The following is a 17,605-nucleotide window of genomic DNA, read 5'->3' as shown; positions in this document are numbered from 1 at the left end:
GGAGAGCCTGGCTGCAGGAGGGCAGGGGGTGCGGCTGTGCCCCACTAGCAGTGCTGCTGCCTTTGCAGGGCTGCTGCCCCCCTGCGCTGCGCCGGCGCCTCCATGGCTGGGGCTCGCTGCTGCCGCAAGCCGCCACTCTGGCTCTCCGGTGCCTCCGGAAGGCGGTTCCTCCCTGCCGAGCCAGGGCACCGCTTTTTGGCGCCCCCAATCACTTGGCACCGTAGGCGACCGCCTAGTTCGCCTAGTGGTTGCACCGGCCCTGGGTCTTCCTGAGCATGCAGAGAGACCGATAGCATCTATCCTCAGGTCACTGTGAACTGACCTTTTCATCCCACGGCGGCAAGAACTCCGTGAGGTGTCAGCCTGGCTAACTACTTCATTTCACTCCAGCAGAGACATCCTGCTCCGAGAGGTTGTGGGAGGGATTTAGGATTGGGGGTGGAGCTTCTTTTCACCCCGACTCCTATACCGAATAGAGGGAAACGGAGAGCAGTGGAGACTCTGCCATTCCCAGAGTGACAAAATGCCAGTTTCAGGAGCTAACCTTCCTCACCCAGGAGAGCTACTGGTGAACTGCAGATCGACTGTTTACATCCCCTCCTCCCACAAAGAGGTGTTGGCACCAATTCTAACATTATGAAGTAAAGTAATTCACCATAAAACTGGTGGCTCAAGTCTGGCTTACGAGGGTTCTAGGGTATACGGAGGGAACACAGACGTGGCAATGATAAAAGGCAACGACTTGGTCCATCATAATCTCTCTCCTTGGGATGGACTGTCTGGAGGGAGGCGGGATCTGACACAAGCTTCCCCCCAAAATATTTACTATCAGCTTATTAAACTGTGTGCGCCAGCTGCTTCAACGGTGCTCAATGTCCGGGCCAGGCCTGGTTTGCACGCGCCTTTTGTACTGATTTACTCATTCTGCTAACAGGTGGGAGGGTTAGAGTGGTACAACTGGCTAGCGTGGACACAGTTTTACTGGTATAAAGGTGCTTATACCAGTATAGCTTATTCTCCTCATTCCCCTGTGGAGTAAGGCTTGGTCTGCAATTAAAAGTCATGTCGGCATAGCTACGGGTGTGAAAAAACACACCCCGACAGCCGTAGCTATGCCGACAGTGCAGACACAATTATGTTGACAGAAGAGTGCTTCTGCCAACGTGCCAATGTTGTCTGGGGAGGTGGCATTCCTGTGCTGACAGAAAGGCTCCTTCTGTTGGCAAAGGTTGTATCTACACGAGACGGCTATGCTGGTATAGGCCCCATAGTGTACACAGACTAAGCAGTACTGGCATAAGCACTTGCATCCACTTGGGGTTTTGTTGGCCTATCTGTACCAGTACAGTCAGAGCAGTACAACTTTTGTGTATAGACAAGCCCCTGGATCGCCTGTCCTTAGTCCCCAGTGCCTCTGTCCCAGCAGCCCAGTCTGACAAAATCTCTATTGCATCCCTACATGTGACACATCGGCCTGACACCTGCGCCCTCTGGTGTGAGCCAACGTCCCTTACCATGACTTGGATAATCCGGTCAATCGTGTCCTCGTCCACCTCGATGGCACCTCTCTTGGTGGTGACATAGTTATTGCGGTACAACTCGTGCGGGAGGTTGGCGATCTCCCGGAGACCCTGCTCGAAGATGTTCTGGCTGGGGGCCACTGCAAAGAGCTTGATCCCTGCATCCCGGGCCTTCTCGGCCTGCATCTTCATCCCGCCACAGGGGCTGCCTGTCACATGGCCGTCGGTGATGACCACAGCGAATTTTACGGCAGGGACTGCATGGCTCATGACCTGCTCAGTCATTTTGGAGATTGCGCAGTCTGTGAACGTGCCCCGACCAATGTAGTTGATGGCATTCAGCCTGGTGAGGTACACGTCCTTGCTGTTGGTCAAGGTGCTGTAAATCTGCACCACGTCTGAGAAGTGAAGTCCCCAGAAATTCCACGTGATGGAGACCTGGTTCTGGTAGACCTCGGTCTCCAGTTTACTGATGAAGGCCTGGATGAACTGCTTCATGTGCTCCACCAGGCTCTGGATTGGCACAGTCTGCAGGGCAATGCTTTCCGAGGTGTCAATGATAAAGTACACGTTGATGGGGCAGTCCGTCTTCTCTGTGTGGAGACAACGGGGCAGATAGCATCAGGATGGGACTGAGTGTGCCACTCTGGCATCAGACTGGGCAGGAACAAACCCCACAGAGCAGTGAGCACACACTGTGTGGGAGCACACGACACAGACCTATCCCTTCTGCACATGGAACACCCCTGGAGGTGCTTATAGTGATGGATCATGGAAATGGCTATTGGTTAGAAACCACATCATAAGAACATAAGAACAGCCACACTGGGTCAGAAGAAGGGTCCATCTAGCCCAGTATCCTGTCTTCTGACAGTGGCCAATGCCAGGTGCTTCAGAGGGAATGAACAGAACAGGGAATCATCAAGTGATCCATCCCCTGTCACCTATTCCCAGCTTCTGGCAAACAGAGGCTAGGGACACCATCCCTGCTCATCCTGGCTTATAGTCATTGATGGATCTATCCTCCATCAATTTATCTAGTGCTTTTCTGAACCCCGTTATAGTCTTTGACAGAGGTTATTGTGAAGGTCAAGAGTTCCACAGCTTGACTGTGCGTTGTGTGAAGAAATATTTCCTTTTGTTTATTTTAAACCTGCTGCCTATTAATTTCATTTTGTGACCCCCCCCCAGTTCTTGTGTTATGAGAAGGGGTAAACAACACTTTCTTAGTTGCTTTCTCCCCACCCGTCATGATTTATGGACCTCTGCAATATCCCGCTTTAGTCATCTTTTTCTAAGCTGAAAAGTCCCAGTCTGATTCCTCTCTCCTCACACAGCAGTCGTTCCATACCCCTAATAATTTTCGTTGCCCTTTTGTTGAAACTTTTCCAGTTCCAATGTATCTTTTTTGAGATGGGGCGACCACATCTGCACGCACTGTTCAAGATGTGGGCGTACCATGGATTTATACAGAGGCAACATGAGATTGTGTCTGCTTATCTATCCCTTTCTTAACGATTCCAAAAATATTCTGTTCACTTTTTTGGCTGCCGCTGCACATTGGATGGATGTTTTCAGAGAACTACCCACAATGATTCCCAGATCTCTCTCTTGAGTGGCTCAATTCAGTGGAAAATACAGTGGGGAGATTTATATACACAGAGAACATGAAACAATGGGTGTTACCATACACACTGTAAGGAGAGTGATCACTTAAGGTGAGCTATTACCAGCAGGAGAGTGGACGGGGGGTGGGGGGGACGGGGACGGGGACCTTTTGTAGTGATAATCAAGGTGGGCCATTTCCAGCAGTTGACAAGAATGTCTGAGGAACAGTGGGGGGTGGGGATAAACATGGGGAAATAGTTTTACTTTGTGTAATCACCCATCCACTCCCAGGCTCTATTCAAGCCTAAGTTAATTGTATCCAGTTTGCAAATTAATTCCAATTCAGCAGTCTCTCGTTGGAGTCTGTTTTCGAAGTTTTTTTGTTGAAGGATAGCCACTTTTAGGTCTGTAATTGAGTGACCAAAGAGACTGAAGTGTTCTCCGACTGGTTTTTGAATGTTATAATTCTTGACGTCTGATTTGTGTCCATTTATTCTTTTACGTAGAGAATGTCCAGTTTGACCAACGTACATGGCAGAGGGGCATTGCTGGCACATGATGGCATATATCACATTGGTAGAAGTGCAGGTGAATGAGTCTCTGATAGTGTGGCTGATGTGATTAGGCCCTATGATGGTGTCCCCTGAATAGATATGTGGACACAGTTGGCCACGGGCTTTGTTGCAAGGATAGGTTCCTGGGTTAGTGATTCTGTTGTGTGGTGTGTGGTTGCTGGTGAGTATTTGCTTCAGGTTGAGGGGCTGTCTCTAAGCAAGGACTGGCCTGTCTCCCAAGATCTGTGAGAGTGATGGGTCGTCCTTCAGGATAGGTTGTAGATCCTTGATGATGCATTGGAGAGGTTTTAGTTGGGAGCCACTCTCCTGCTGGTAATAGCTCACCTTAAGTGATCACTCTGGTTACAGTGTGTATGGTAACACCCATTGTTTCATGTACTCTATGTATATAAATCTCCCGGTGTATTTTCCACTGAATGCATCCGATGAAGTGAGCTGTAGCTCATGAAAGCTTATGCTCAAATAAATTTGTTAGTCTCTAAGGTGCCACAAGTACTCCTTTTCTTTTTACAAAAATGAGGAAGTTAGTTAAACAGAAATTAAAAGATACAGCACAAAAAATGAAATCCATGCAAGCTGCATGGAAACTTTTTAAAGACACCATAACAGAGGCACAACTTAAATGTATAACCCAAATTCAGCATAGAAAGAGAGCCAAAAAAGTGCCATCATGGCTAAACAACAAAGTAAAAGAAGCAGTGAGAGGCAAAAAGGCATCCTTTAAAAAGTGGAAGTTAGAGCCTAGTGAGGAAAATCGAAAGGAGCATAAACTCTGGCAAATGAAGTGTACAAATATAATTAGGAAGGCCAAAAAAGAATTTGAAGAACAGCTAGCCAAAGACTCAAAAAGTAAGAGCAAAAATTTTTTTAAGTACATAAGAAGCAGGAAGCCTGCTAAACAACCAGTGGGGCCAGTGGATGATGGAGATGCTAAAGGAGCACTCAAGAACAATAAGACCATTGTGGAGAAACTAAATGAATTCTTTGCATCGGTCTTCACGGCTGAGGGTGTGAGGGAGATTCCCAAACCTGAGCCATTCTTTTTAGGTGACAAATCTGAGAAACTGTCCCAGATTGAGGTGTCATTAAAGGTGGTTTTGGAAAAAAAATGATAATCTAAACAATAATAAGTCACCAGGACCAGATGGGATTTATCCAAGAGTTCTGAAGGAACTCAAATGTGAAATTGCAGAACTACTAACTGTAGTCCGTAATCATTTAAATCAGCTTCCGTACCAGATGATTGGATAACAGCTAATGTGACTCCATTTTTAAAAAAAAACTCCAGAGGCAGTCCCAGCAATTACAGGCCGGTAAACCTGACTTCAGTACCAGCAAACTGGTTGAAACTATAGTAAAGAACAATATTGTCAGACACAGAGATGAACATAATTTGTTGGGGAAGAGTCAACGTGGTTTTTGTAAAGGAAAATCACGCTTCACCAATCTACTAGAATTCTTTGAGGGGGTCAAAAGGCATGTGGACAAGGGGGATCAAAGCAGACAGACAAAGTGGGATCAAAGCAGACTGCAAAGAGCTACAAAAGGATCTCACAAAGCTGGGTGACTGGGCAACAAAATGGCAGAGAAAATTCAATGCTGATAAATACAAAGTAATGCACATTGAAAACCATAATCCTAACTATACATATACAATGATGGGGTCTAAGTTAGCTGTTACCACTCAAGAAAGAGATCTTGGAGTCATTGTGGATAGTTCTCTGAAATCATCAATGTGCAGCGGCAGTCAAAAAAGCGAACAGACTGTTGGGAATCATTAAGAAAGGGATAGATAAGCAGATAGAAAATCTCATATTGCCTCTATATAAATCCATGGTACACCCACATCTTGAATACTGCGTGCAGATGTGGTCGCCCCATCTCAAAAAAGATACATTGGAATTGGAAAAGGTTCAGAAAAGGGCAACAAAACTTATTAGAGGTATGGAACAGCTGCTGTATGAGGAGAGATTAATAAAACTGGGACTTTTCAGCTTGGAAAAGAGATGACTAAGGGGGGAGATGAGAGAGGTCCATATAATCATGCCTGGTGTGGAGAAAGTAACTAAGGAAGTGTTATTTACTCCTTCTCATAACACAGGCTGGGCAGGGATGGGGTCCCTAGCCTCTCTTTGCCAGAAGCTGGGAATTAGGCAACAGGAAATGGATCACTGGATGATTCCCTGTTCTGTTCATTCCCTCTGGGGCACCTGGCATTGGCCACTGTTGGGAGACAGGATTCTGTGTTTGATAGACCTTTGGTCTGTCCCAGTATGGCTGTTCTTATGCTCTTAACAGCTAATTTTGACCCCCATCATTTTATATGTATAGTTAGCATTACGTTTTCCAATGTGCATTACTTTGCACTTATCAACATTGAATTTCATCTGCTATTTTGTGGCCCGATCACCCAGTTTTGTCTACACTGGGCTTTGTCTACAATGACTTCTTAGAATGGGTTTGGGAGGGAGGTGCGGGGAGGGTCTCAATGGTAACAAAGAACGTACACACAAACTGGGCCCAGCGAGCTATCTACGATGGCATCCCACCTCCCTCACACATACCCACCCGGTCCCTGCCCCCCGCATCTGTCAAGTCTGAGCCAGTATCTGCCCCTCTCATTCGTGTGTGACAGGACCAGTTTACTTCCTGACACGGATCTTGCTTCCTTTCTAAAAGCTTGGGAGATTCCCCCACCCCTCCAGACTGAGCTGCTTATGCCCAGACATACGTGCCCCAGCTCATCCCTCAGAAATGGGAGCTGCATGTGTGCCCTGCCCCACCCACAGGGCAAGGAAGCTCCTCGGGGCTTGGTACTTTTCAGCCAGTGTAAAGGAGCAGTGAGCTCTGAGATGCCACAGTGTGGCCCCTCTGAGCAGCCTTTAGAACTGAACCCAGGGGAGTTTTCAATGTTCATACTAAATACAGAGGACAGAAGCAGAGAGACAAGTTTTCCTGCTGGTACCTGGACAGGCAGTTGAGTGAGGACTGAAGGCTGTGAACTCGTCCTCATCATACTGAGCTTGGAGGGGAACCAGCGTCATGCAAAGAAGAACGGCAAAAAACGCTGGTTGCGGCATCTCAGCCACGCCACTTCACATTCAGCTTCCTGCAGGAGAACAAACCGAGCCCAGGATCAGTCAGGGCAATTAGCCACTGGAACAACTTACCAAGAGTTGGGCTTGGCTTTCGCGACTGGACATTTTAAAATCAGGAGCAGATGTTTCTCTGATAGTACCCTTGTCTACACAGGAATTAATTCCCAAAGTCCCCTGGCCTGTGCTCTGCACGAGGGCAGACTGGATGATCACAGTGCGATCTTCGGGGCCTGGAATCTACAATTCACAGCACAGGGCAAAGCTAGTAGTGACCCACCAAGCAAAGTGCTCTCTGTGCAGGCCAGAGCGCGGCTCCACCCACATTCATCACAGAGTGGCTGTACCTCGGGGACTCTCAGTTAGGTTTCAGGTCTAACTAATCCAGCTAAGTTATTTTAAACACCCCTCTTCTTGGAGTGTGGCTGGGAGTTGTTTTTAAGCAGCTTTTACCTTATGCCAGATGGGCGGTTGCTTCCCCAGCCCATGTTGCTCCAAGGGATGGGGTCTAGTGGCCAGCGCAGCAACGTGGGAGTCAGGCTGTCCTGACTGCACTGACTCGCTAGATTCACACTGGTTCCACCAGTGTCATGCCATTGGGTCCAACAAGGCTATTCCTGACTCACAGGGATGTGAGTCAACATCAGAGCCATTGTCTGGCCACGTGCCAGTCACTGAACCACTGTTCCTTTATTTCCTCACCTGGGAATCGGGATCCCATGCCATAGCTTCCTGCCTGCCAGCAGGGCGCTGAGAAAACACAGTCATGTCTGCAAAGTGCTTGAGGGGCTCGGCTGAGAGATGTGCCAAGCATTCTGAGACCCCCCAAATCCTCCAGTATTACCCCTCAGCCCTTTGGGCCCCATCCTGAGCCCCAGGACTGTAGCCAGCATTCAAAGAGCATCCACCTATTAAATAAAGACTTAAGCTGTGCTCGCAAAGCAAAATCAGCGCCCAGTTTGTTTAGTTTGCAGGAAAGGGCCAGGTTCCCTCTGACGTCCAGCTGCACTCAGAGAACCAAGGACTTGGAGTTGGCTCAAGAGGCAGAAAAAGTGCAGCTAGGGTCTGCTGGCTCCTAACAGCTCCCGGGCTTCCATGGGGTCTCAGCAGCCCCCGGTCCGAACAGTCATTTCTAGGCAAGAGAATCCGAGGTTCCCAACAACAAAGACAGGTGAGGATTGCAGCCGTGGAGGAGGATGTTGCTGTGCAGTCTGGGGCCAGTCATTGGAGAACAGGCTGGCTCAAGAATTAGCTGATTATCCCTGGGCCTCCCATGGCAATTTGCTGCCTCCTATTGGAGACTCCAAGGAGGGGTGGGCATGGTGAGAGATTGCTGGAAGGGCGAGAGGCAGAGGGCTGGGGTGCACTAGCAGCGTGGGGCGGGGAAGCTCCGCTAGCCACGGCCTCTTCTGCACCAGGAGGAATGATGCTACTGGAAGAGTAGTGCTGGCTTGGAGCTGCTGGTGTGTACCCAGAGCCCTCTCCTCTGTGCCCCCCAAGAGCCCAGGGCAAACCACCTGGCATTTGCAACCAGAGGTTTCCTCTGGGACTGGCCTGCTCCCATCAGAGTCGCTGTATGAGCAGCAGTTAAAGCAGCCGGGGTCCTTACCCCATCTCAGCTCCCACCCACCCCCGCCCCATCTCAGGTGGTACCGTTCCATCTGCTTCCCCCAGCCTCCCATGGGGGCAGTGTGGTCCCCAGGCCTACATGCCAACAGGACCGCCGGTCACTGGCTGGGCGCTGTCCCCTGCCTTCCCCCTGGATCCCGTGGAGGGTTCTCTGCTGAGTCCAGGATCCACATGGAGGTAGTGGGCAGCTGGGGAGGTGTGGGCGAGCGGGGGAGAGGGGGGACGACGGACGGACATACTGACCGTCCTCCAGGCAGCCCCACAGACAGGTGCCCAGGGAAGGTTGTATTGCCTGGACAGTATTGTCTACTCTGGCCTGCATAGGGTGTCCTGGATAGCCTGGCATGATGGGGAGTGGCCCCCCACTGATCTCATGGGCCTGCGGGGGCTGAGGGAGTGATTCAGCAGAGTCCATGAGGGGACCCTCTCACAGCTTCCCCTGACCTCCCCTCCTCCAGAGTCTGGGAGTCAGAAGTGTGATGTCCCTGCTGGTGATAGAGACAGGAGGGAGCAGCCCTGGGGACTCGCCAGCCCTGGCTTCATGTCCACGCAGCGGACGCAGAAGGCCCCAACCTGTGCTGTGACTCTCTCCCTGCATGTGGTTCAGGCCTCACCCCAAGTGATCTATGGAGACTTGAGGGGGTGCGTGCAGGAGCAATGCACAGGAGTGAGCCCAGGAGCTCACCCATCCGCACCTGTCCTAGGTTGCTCTGTTTGTTTGCAGCACGCCCTAATGGCCATGCAGCGGCCTGGCAAGGACAGTGGCCGTGCAGGAGCCCGCTAGTTCTGCGCTTGCAGGCAGAATGGAAAGACACCTCTCCCTTCCCTGAACTCCTCCCCCACAAGTCTTGTTGCACATGATGAGATCATTCAATCATTTGTCCCTGCTGCCCTTCCCTACAACAGAAGGGAGACTCTGCCTGGTGGAGTGTGGAGTCCAGTGAAATGTGGTAGTAATCTCACAACGAGGGGTACAGATTCCCTCTGCTCACAGACCAGCGGGACGCCAGCCAGCAGACATGACAGACCTTCTGTCCCATCCTTGAGAGTGGAGACAGCCTGCAGATCCCCTAGCATGCCAGAAGGGCCAGCTCAGTGCCCCAGAACCTCCCTGCATAGCCAGGGTCCCCCATACCACTCTGGTCCACTCTCTCACCTGCTGATGCTCCCAGCTCTCACAGTTGGGTATCCCCATCTTGTGTACCTCCTACACTGAAGATCTACTTGGCATCCCTGAGAGAGTCCCGTGTATCTCATTTGCCTGAGGTGCCCCTAGCAGACCTGAGCAAACCAGTCCCAGCCCCAGTGTCTGGGCTAACACTGTACGGAAGAAGCTGAGTTAATGCCATGAGTTGTGTTTTGCTTACAGGAAGAGAGCTATTCCCATGTGCATTATCTCACCAATGGCAAATGTACACTAAAGTTTCACACCCTGTATTCCTTCTCGGAGAACCACCCAGGCCCATGGTTTTCATGGCAGTGGCTATGGGTTGTGTTGAGTGTGTGGAGAAACAAGACATGTGCATTGGAGTACGTGATCTCGGGTACAACCCTGACACCTGTGCCTAGGTCTGCAGTCACAAAGGCAGCATCCGCTCTAGCTCTGTCCAAGGCACTAGGGTTTCTTCTGAAAATCAAGTCAGATAAGACTAGGAGAAATCTGTGCCTCCATCTGTAATGCCTGCCTTCTGCACTCAGGCACACACAGGCCGGGCTCACTCAGTGCAGGTGCCAGTCGTTTCAGTATGTGTCAAACAAACAATCTGCTTAGATCTTTTCCGTAGTCCGTAGTGCTCACTGTCGGTTCCCAGGCAGATCACCCACTATAAAGGCTTCCCCTCCATTGCCTGGTACCCAGCTGTACCATGTCTGTCCTACTGCAAACAATACAGGACTTCAACCAGCACAGATAGCACGGGAAGGAGGTGGCAAGAGGCCTGGGAATGTCATTTTGTGAGGGAGGAACAATCTCAGCCTGGTTGCCATTTTCACTTGTGCAGAAACGGCACCTCTTGCAGAGGATGGCTTATATTGCCATGTTAACCACTCCCATCAGCGAACTGCTGGCATTGCAGTACTAGCAAACCAGCCACATGCACATTTCATTGTGCACAGCTAAAATAGTGTGCATGAAATCAGAGTACACTCCTTAAAACCATCAGCCCGAACAAAGCAAGTTACGCGTACTCTAGCAATAACACTGAGCCCTGTTCAAATCCTGCTGGTTACCTCTTTGCAGAAAATAGACACGCTTGTGAAATTCAACAGAACAAAACGCCCGATTTCTGTGGGAAGCAAAGAGGATCTTGTACTCGTGCGTTGTTGAAAGTCCAAGAGCCGCCCTTGGGTCTAATAATTCAGGCTTTGTAGCAGCATCAACATTCTGGTACTGCTACAATGGGCCAAGTTTGTCCCTCAGATAATGCCACTGGCTTCAATGGAGTTACACTAGGGATTAATTTGGCCCAACAAGTTTTACAATGACTTACTAGCTCCTTGGCCCCGATGCCTGAAACTTGAGTGCCTATATAAGAGACTGCAGACTGTAGAATCTCTCCCAAAAAGCTTTCCTTCAGAAAGCGGCCTCATTAACAATTATTCTAATCCTAAAAGAGTTTGTTGCCCAAAACATCCACACATGTAAATTCCTGAACTATCGAGCAGCTCAGAGAGATAAGTGAAATATCCATCTGTTTACTGTGGCTAGTCTCTGAAAGCAACATGCCTAAAAAGTCTCCTGTATCAATTTGATCAAGAGTTCACAACCAGCAGCACTGGATGGATTATATGCACAAACACAAGCTGGAGATAAAATGGTTAGTTTCCCTGTTCACGTCTGCAGCAGCTTCAAAAGAAGCAGGAAGGTTTGTGGAAATATTAAATGGTGAAGCAAGAGTCTTTGCCTACCTGAAAACAAGATTGAAGTTTCCTCCAGAAAGTCAAGTCAGGAAAAGAAGGGAAAATTCTTGGAATCTTTGTGTCAATAGGGCTTCTGCATCTTCCGTTGGAAGGATTGGATTTCTTTTCTTAGAGTTTTTGGTGTCTATTTTGATGAAGAGAAGGGATCAGTTGGGAGTGGCAGTGGCTTCTCCAGCCGAGAGCCTCTGTTCTCTGGCAAAAAAGAAACTGCCTACTTTATAATTCTCCTCCTTCAACTTGGTCTGTGACAGGGGCCAAAGATGTCCTTACTCCGAGTATCCACAGGGTGTCACTGCGCATCCATCGAAGCCCCACTAGGCTAGGCTGGGGAGAGGGAATCGCCCTCCAACCCCCATCCTTTTCTTGGGGGGTGTCTGGAGTGGGGTGGGGGAAGTTGTAATGTTGCAGTTAGGAGATTCTTTTAAACAAAACGGAAGAGGAAATCATATTTTTCCAAGCACAGGAGCTCTCTCTGTGCCTGCCACATTGATTTTCACCACTCACTCATGTTACTCCTCTTCCCCGTTTGTAACCTATCTTGAGGAGAATGCATAAAATGGACGGGCACATTTCAAAACAGGATGGCCTCAGACTTCAGCTTTCCACAGACGTCACAAATATTCACCTCTTACTCAGGGACCCTGGCAACCTCCTGGCCAGGAAAACGGCCTGATCCAACCCCCATTAATGTCACTAATACAAAGACAAACACAATAGGGTGAACGGCAGCGCCAGTGTCCCCGCATCGTCCTGTTCCCTCCCCACTCATGTGCACTGCTCTGAACTGACCTCCCAATCTAGGGGTGGGGGACCAGGTCACTCTCCAAACCCATTGAGCCCTTGGCCTCTTGGAGGGATCTGCCAGTCATGGTGCTAGGTTTGTAGCCTGTGCGTAGCTCTCACAGGCTGCTCTCCATTGGGTTCCAAGTACAAGCCAGACCTGTCATTTCAATGAATACCCGTGTTACTATTTGTTTTCCTAATCTGAATTTTGCTGCTTTCCTGCTATTGTAACTGCTCCATGCCCGGTGTGCCCTATGTATTTCAGTTCAACAGGCTAGCAGTCCTGATTTACCGATGAGTCATTCACTCCGCAGTATTGTACATGGAAAAGCCACACATGGAAAAAGAGCCCTTGCATGCAATTTTCCAATTATTTTCCATATACTTATGTGGTTCTCAAACTGTGGTGTAGGGACTACCAAAGGTCACAGAGCCCTTCCTGGTGGTCCACGGAATGGAATATTTGAGAACCAAGCAGCGAGGTGGGCAGCTTGCTCATGATAAGGTCTTTCTTTGCCAGAATGCTCTGCAGAGTGGAAAACTTGGAGAACCCTGGAGGCAGGACTTAGGGTACAGTCATATATGGGCAGTTTCCTTTTGTGAAGCACATATAGTATGAAACTAAATATGTTTGAAATAATAATAAAAATAAGCAACAACAACAACAACAACAACAAGGAATGTGAATTTAGAATACAAATGTGCTACTCTAACTTTTCCAAAGGTGTAGAAATCTTGAGAAATTACAGAGTGGAAAAAGAAGAAAATAAAACAAGCAAACCCCAAGATATAATTCATTCTATGGCATTCAGTGGTGGAAAACAGAAAGGAGAAAACAAACAGCCAAAATTTTCAAGGTTTTCGGTTTTTGAAAATTGCATCAAAATAAAAACTGTTTCAAATTTTTCCAGCAAAAATTGAAAGTTTAAGCCAAAACATTTCAAATGAATGAATCTTTCAACCAACTCTCAGATAGATAGATTTTGATGACTCCCTACCCATCTGGTATCTGACTCATTACATCCATAAGAAATATACTCAATCCACGCATGTACAATGTGGGCCAAATTCTACTCTTGGGGTATGTCATCAGGATCCCAGCAAGGATAGTCGGGAGCAAGGGTTAGAGCAGTGCCAAATCTGAGGCTGGGAGTAGTGGAGGAGTTCTTAGTCAGGTTCCAGGCTGGGGTCAATACCAAAGGTCAGAGGCCAAGTCAGGCTTCAGGATTCAGCTTAGGAAGCAAAGTCCAAATCAAGCCAAGGTCAAAGTTGAAGACTAGAAATGGTCATGACAGCTACAGGAGATCTGCACTGTTGTCTGGACACTTCCTGGAACTCCTCTTGGGTTTATACAGAACAGGGAGCCAATCAGGAGCCATGAGGCTGCTGCCTGTCAGACCCCTTGAGGTGGGACTTCCCATGATCTGTGTCCACAGTGGGTCAGAGGTAGTGGAGTGCAAGCTGGTTACAGCTGCTGCTAGGTGGCAGCTCTGCAGGTTCGAGACCCCACCCCAGCCCTTACAATGCCTCTGCTGCAACCACAGCTTTAATTTAGCCAGCTCAGGTACTGGAGCAGAGAAGCCACAGCAGCATGGTCTTCAGTACAGGCGGGACAAGCCTGCCTGGACCCTTGGTAATTACTTCAGTAGCTAGCCATGCTGCCGCAGCTTCACAGCTAGCTTGGGGCTGCAGCTCACACAGACAGTCACGTCCCAGGACTGAAATGTAGACATACCCATTGGTGTAAAAGGGAAATCATTTCATGGAGGTAAGTGTCCCAGATTCACAGCAGCGTGTCGAAGTGTGCAGCTTAGCATGGTATGTCTGTTCCATCACATTGTATGAGGGATGGCTTTGCCTAGATACATTAGAAAATAAATGATAAATTACCAGGTACCCTCTCGAAAGCCCGATCCTCACAGCTAGCCCAGATCTGCTTCATCCTATCATGCCCTGGGCTGCTTGAAATTGTACTGGCTCCTAATGGCCCCCAGGGAGCTTTACCCAGCCAGCGCTACACCTCTCATGATTCCTGCCTGCAGAAAGAATCTGCAGCTGCCAACATAGGGAACCCTTTGGCCCTCAGAGTGTACAGTCATGTGGCTTTGCATGGTAGCAGTGAGATAACTTTGATGCGCACTGTATATTTAAGTGTAAGGTAGTATGCAAGTGTGCTGACACTGGCTCTAGAGGCACAGAATCATAGGACTGGAAGGACCTCAAGAGGTCATCTAGTCCAGTTCCCTGCACTCATGGCGGGACTAAGTATTATCAGTCTGTGCCTGACAGGTGTTTGTCCAACCTGCTTTTAAAAATCTCCAATGATGGAGATTCCACAACCTCTCTAGGCAATTTATTTCAGTGCTTAACCACACTGACAGTTAGGAAGTTTTTCCAAATGTCCAACCTAAACCTCCCTGGCTGCAATGTAACCCCTTTGCTTCTTGTCCTGTCCTCAGAGGTTAAGAACATTTTTTCTCCCTCCTCCTTGTAACAACCTTTTATGTAGTTGAAAACTGTTCTCATGTCCCCTCTCAGTCTTCTCTTTTCCAGACTAAACGAACCCAATTTTTTCAATCTTTCCTCATAGGTCATGTTTTCTAGACCTTTCATCATTTTTGTTGCTCTTCTCTGGACTTTCTCCAATTCGTCCACATCTTTCCTGAAATGTGGCACCCAGAACTGGACACAAGACTCCAGTTGAGTCCTAATCAGTACAGAGCAGAGCGTAAGAACTACTTCTCGTGTCTTGCTTACAACACTCCTGCTAATACATCCAGGAGTGAAAGTAAGTCTAGGGACATACCGGTACGGGGCTGGGCTGGGGCCGGCTCTGGCCCCCGGAAGGGGCGGGGCCTTGGGTGGAAGGGGTGGGGCGGGGGGAGGTCAGAGCCAGCCCCGGCCCACCCTGTACCGGCAAGTGCTTCCTTCCCCCTCCCCGGGGTAACAGCGGCAGCCGGAGGCTCTGGCAGTGATTTAAAGGGCCCTGGGCGGTAGCGGCGGCCAGAGCCCTGGGCCCTTTAAATCATCCCCGGAGCCCCGCCACCGCTTCCCCAGGGCTCCGGCAGCAGGGCTCTGGGGACAGGGCTCCAGCTGCCACTACCGCCCTGGGCCCTTTAAATCGTCCCCGGAGCCTGCCAGAGCCCTGGGGAAGTGGTGGCGGGGCTCTGGGGACGATTTAAAGGGCCCAGGGCTCCGGCTGCCGCTACCGCCCCAGGCCCTTTAAATCACCGCCCCAGCCCCGCTGCTGCTACCCCAGGGCTCCGGCAGCGGGGCTCTGGCAGCAATTTAAAGGGCCGGGGGCTCCAGCTGCTGCTGGGAGCTGCAGCCCCTTTAAATTACACCTGGGGAAGCCGATCCACCCCGGTACGGTGCACCGGCTCTTGCTGGTACGCCGTACCGGCTTACTTTCACCTCTGAATACATCCCAGAATGATGTTTGCTTTTTTGGTAACAGTGTTACACTGTTGACTCATATTTAGCTTGTGGTCCACTATGACCCCCAGATCCCTTTCTGCAGTACTCCTTCCTAGGCAGTCATTTCCCATTTTGTAAGTGTACAACTGAATGAAGTACTTTGCATTTTTCCTTATTGAATTTCATCCTATTTACTTAAGACCATTTCTCCAGTTTGTCCAGATCATTTTGAATTTTAATCCTATCCTCCAAAACACTTACAACCCCTCCCAGCTTGGTATCATCCACAAACTTTATAATTGTACTCTTTATGCCATTATTTAAGATATTGAAGATATTGAACAGAACCGGACCCAGAACTGATCCCTGCGGGACCCGACGTGCTATGCTCTTCCAGCATGACTGTGACCCACTGATAACTACTCTCTGGGAATGGTTTTCCAACCAGTTTTGCACCCATCTCATAGTAGCTCCATCTAAGTTCCATTTTCCTAATTTGTTTATGAGACGGTCATGTGAGACAATATCAAAAGCTTTACTAAAGTCAAGATATACTATGTCTACCACTTCCCCCCATCCGCAAGGCTTGTTACCCTGTCAAAGAAACAGGTTGAAACAGAAACAAATCAGGTTGGTTTGCCACGATTTGTTCTTGACAAATGCTGACTGTTACTTATCACCTTATTATCTTCTAGATGTTTGCAAATTGATTGCTTAAAAATTCATCAGCCAGACAACTAGGATTAGTCATGGTCCATTTTCTAAACACTGAAATTCCAGATAGAGACAAAAATGATGTTAACTGTCTCCTCATCATAAATCAAATGTGTCATTTGTTGCAATATTCTGCTCAGTGTCAATTTCCTGGGTCATAAAATATACCCGAGAGACTGACATTGCCATATAAACTCCAGCTGTGCAGCACCAAACACAACGTGCACAGTCTGCACTAGAGCAGAACAGTTTTCAGTTTACATAGGTTGTTTTCTCTAAATATTATCTTAAAAGCAAGTGTATTGGGACCAGGAAGATAGAGAGGGGGGGAAAAAACGGTTCAGGAGAAAACTTTGTCATCTCTGGCCGCATATGGAAGGGACATAAACTCCTGAGCCAAACAGACTCCTTTTGAGGTTCAGAAATCTCATTATTGTGGTGGTTGACCCCCATCCCTGACCCCCTCTCAGACCCCCATCCCTGACCAAGTCCCCATTGTGCCAGGCATGGTCAAAATAGATTCTCCCTGCCCCAAAGAGCTCACAGTCTGAGAAATATCTGCCAAAGGGCTGCACCGGCCTCCCCGAAGCCTCTACAAAAGCGGTGGAGCACAGCAACCATTGCACCTCCCTCACCCACGTTCAGGGCCGAGAGAGAAGGAGCGAGGGGTGATCCAGCTAGTAGAGTCCCAAAAGGTTCAGAAGGAGCATCCAGATGTGTGGGGCCTGGCTCCTTGTGTAACCCTTCTGCCAGGTGAAGCCGGCAGCAACCAGGGCCGGGTTCAGTATCCAGGGGTTCCTTTTCAACAATACAACACAGAACTGGCTTGAACCCCCACCCAGTAACCTGGGAAAATTACACACCACCCCTGGGAGCCTGAGAGGCAATCTTTCCCCACTCACAAGCACAGGGTCTGTGTGTAGCAAAGAAACTTTTAATGAAAGGAAGGAAATCACCCAACAATAATGAGGGAAAATACCACAAGCAGGATTCATAAACCTAAAACTGTGAGCAGGATGCCCACACCAGAGTGCATGAGGCAGTATCTTCCAACTCACATTCTTGAGTTCTACAGCCAAAAGTTCCTTTGCCGTGCGCCCCTCTGCTCCCTCACCATACCCCACTCACAGTGGTTGTCCTTGGTCAGTGAGGACCCACAGTTCAGAGGTGCATCTGTGTGAGTTCACCTCCCACCCCGGGAAGAAGGCACCTGGCTTGCTCTGCCATCTGAGCACTTGCTTTGGCTGGCTGCTCGCCACTCCCACCAGCTGCTTGTCAGTTACCTTCTGCTGCCTCTCTGCTGTGACCTCTGCTGGTCAGCCTCTTAGTAATTGTCAGCTCTTAG

At 49.2% G+C, this 17,605-nt stretch overlaps 1 protein-coding gene across 2 annotated transcripts in view; it reads right to left on the bottom strand.

The window, feature by feature from the left end:
* The window catches only part of COL6A2 (collagen type VI alpha 2 chain), a 52,711-nt gene extending 41,126 nt beyond the window's left edge, over positions 1-11,585 (bottom strand). Inside the window, exons 1-3 of one of the 2 annotated variants that reach the window (XM_043505794.1) lie at positions 11,335-11,585; positions 6,669-6,812; positions 1,515-2,113 (exon numbers count right to left, since the gene is read on the bottom strand). In XM_043505794.1, coding sequence (XP_043361729.1) covers positions 1,515-2,113; positions 6,669-6,783 — 714 coding nt within the window. In that variant the 5' untranslated portion in view covers positions 6,784-6,812; positions 11,335-11,585. The remainder of the gene's footprint in view (positions 1-1,514; positions 2,114-6,668; positions 6,813-11,334) is intronic. The other variant, XM_038421831.2, reaches the window with a different exon arrangement.
* Positions 11,586-17,605: the final 6,020 nt, after the last annotated feature.

The sequence above is a fragment of the Dermochelys coriacea genome, chromosome 11 (assembly GCF_009764565.3).
Source record: "Dermochelys coriacea isolate rDerCor1 chromosome 11, rDerCor1.pri.v4, whole genome shotgun sequence".
NCBI lineage: Eukaryota > Metazoa > Chordata > Testudines > Dermochelyidae > Dermochelys > Dermochelys coriacea.
The sequence above is the reverse complement of the archived record's forward strand: the minus strand, read 5'-3'. Positions and strand labels throughout refer to the sequence as shown.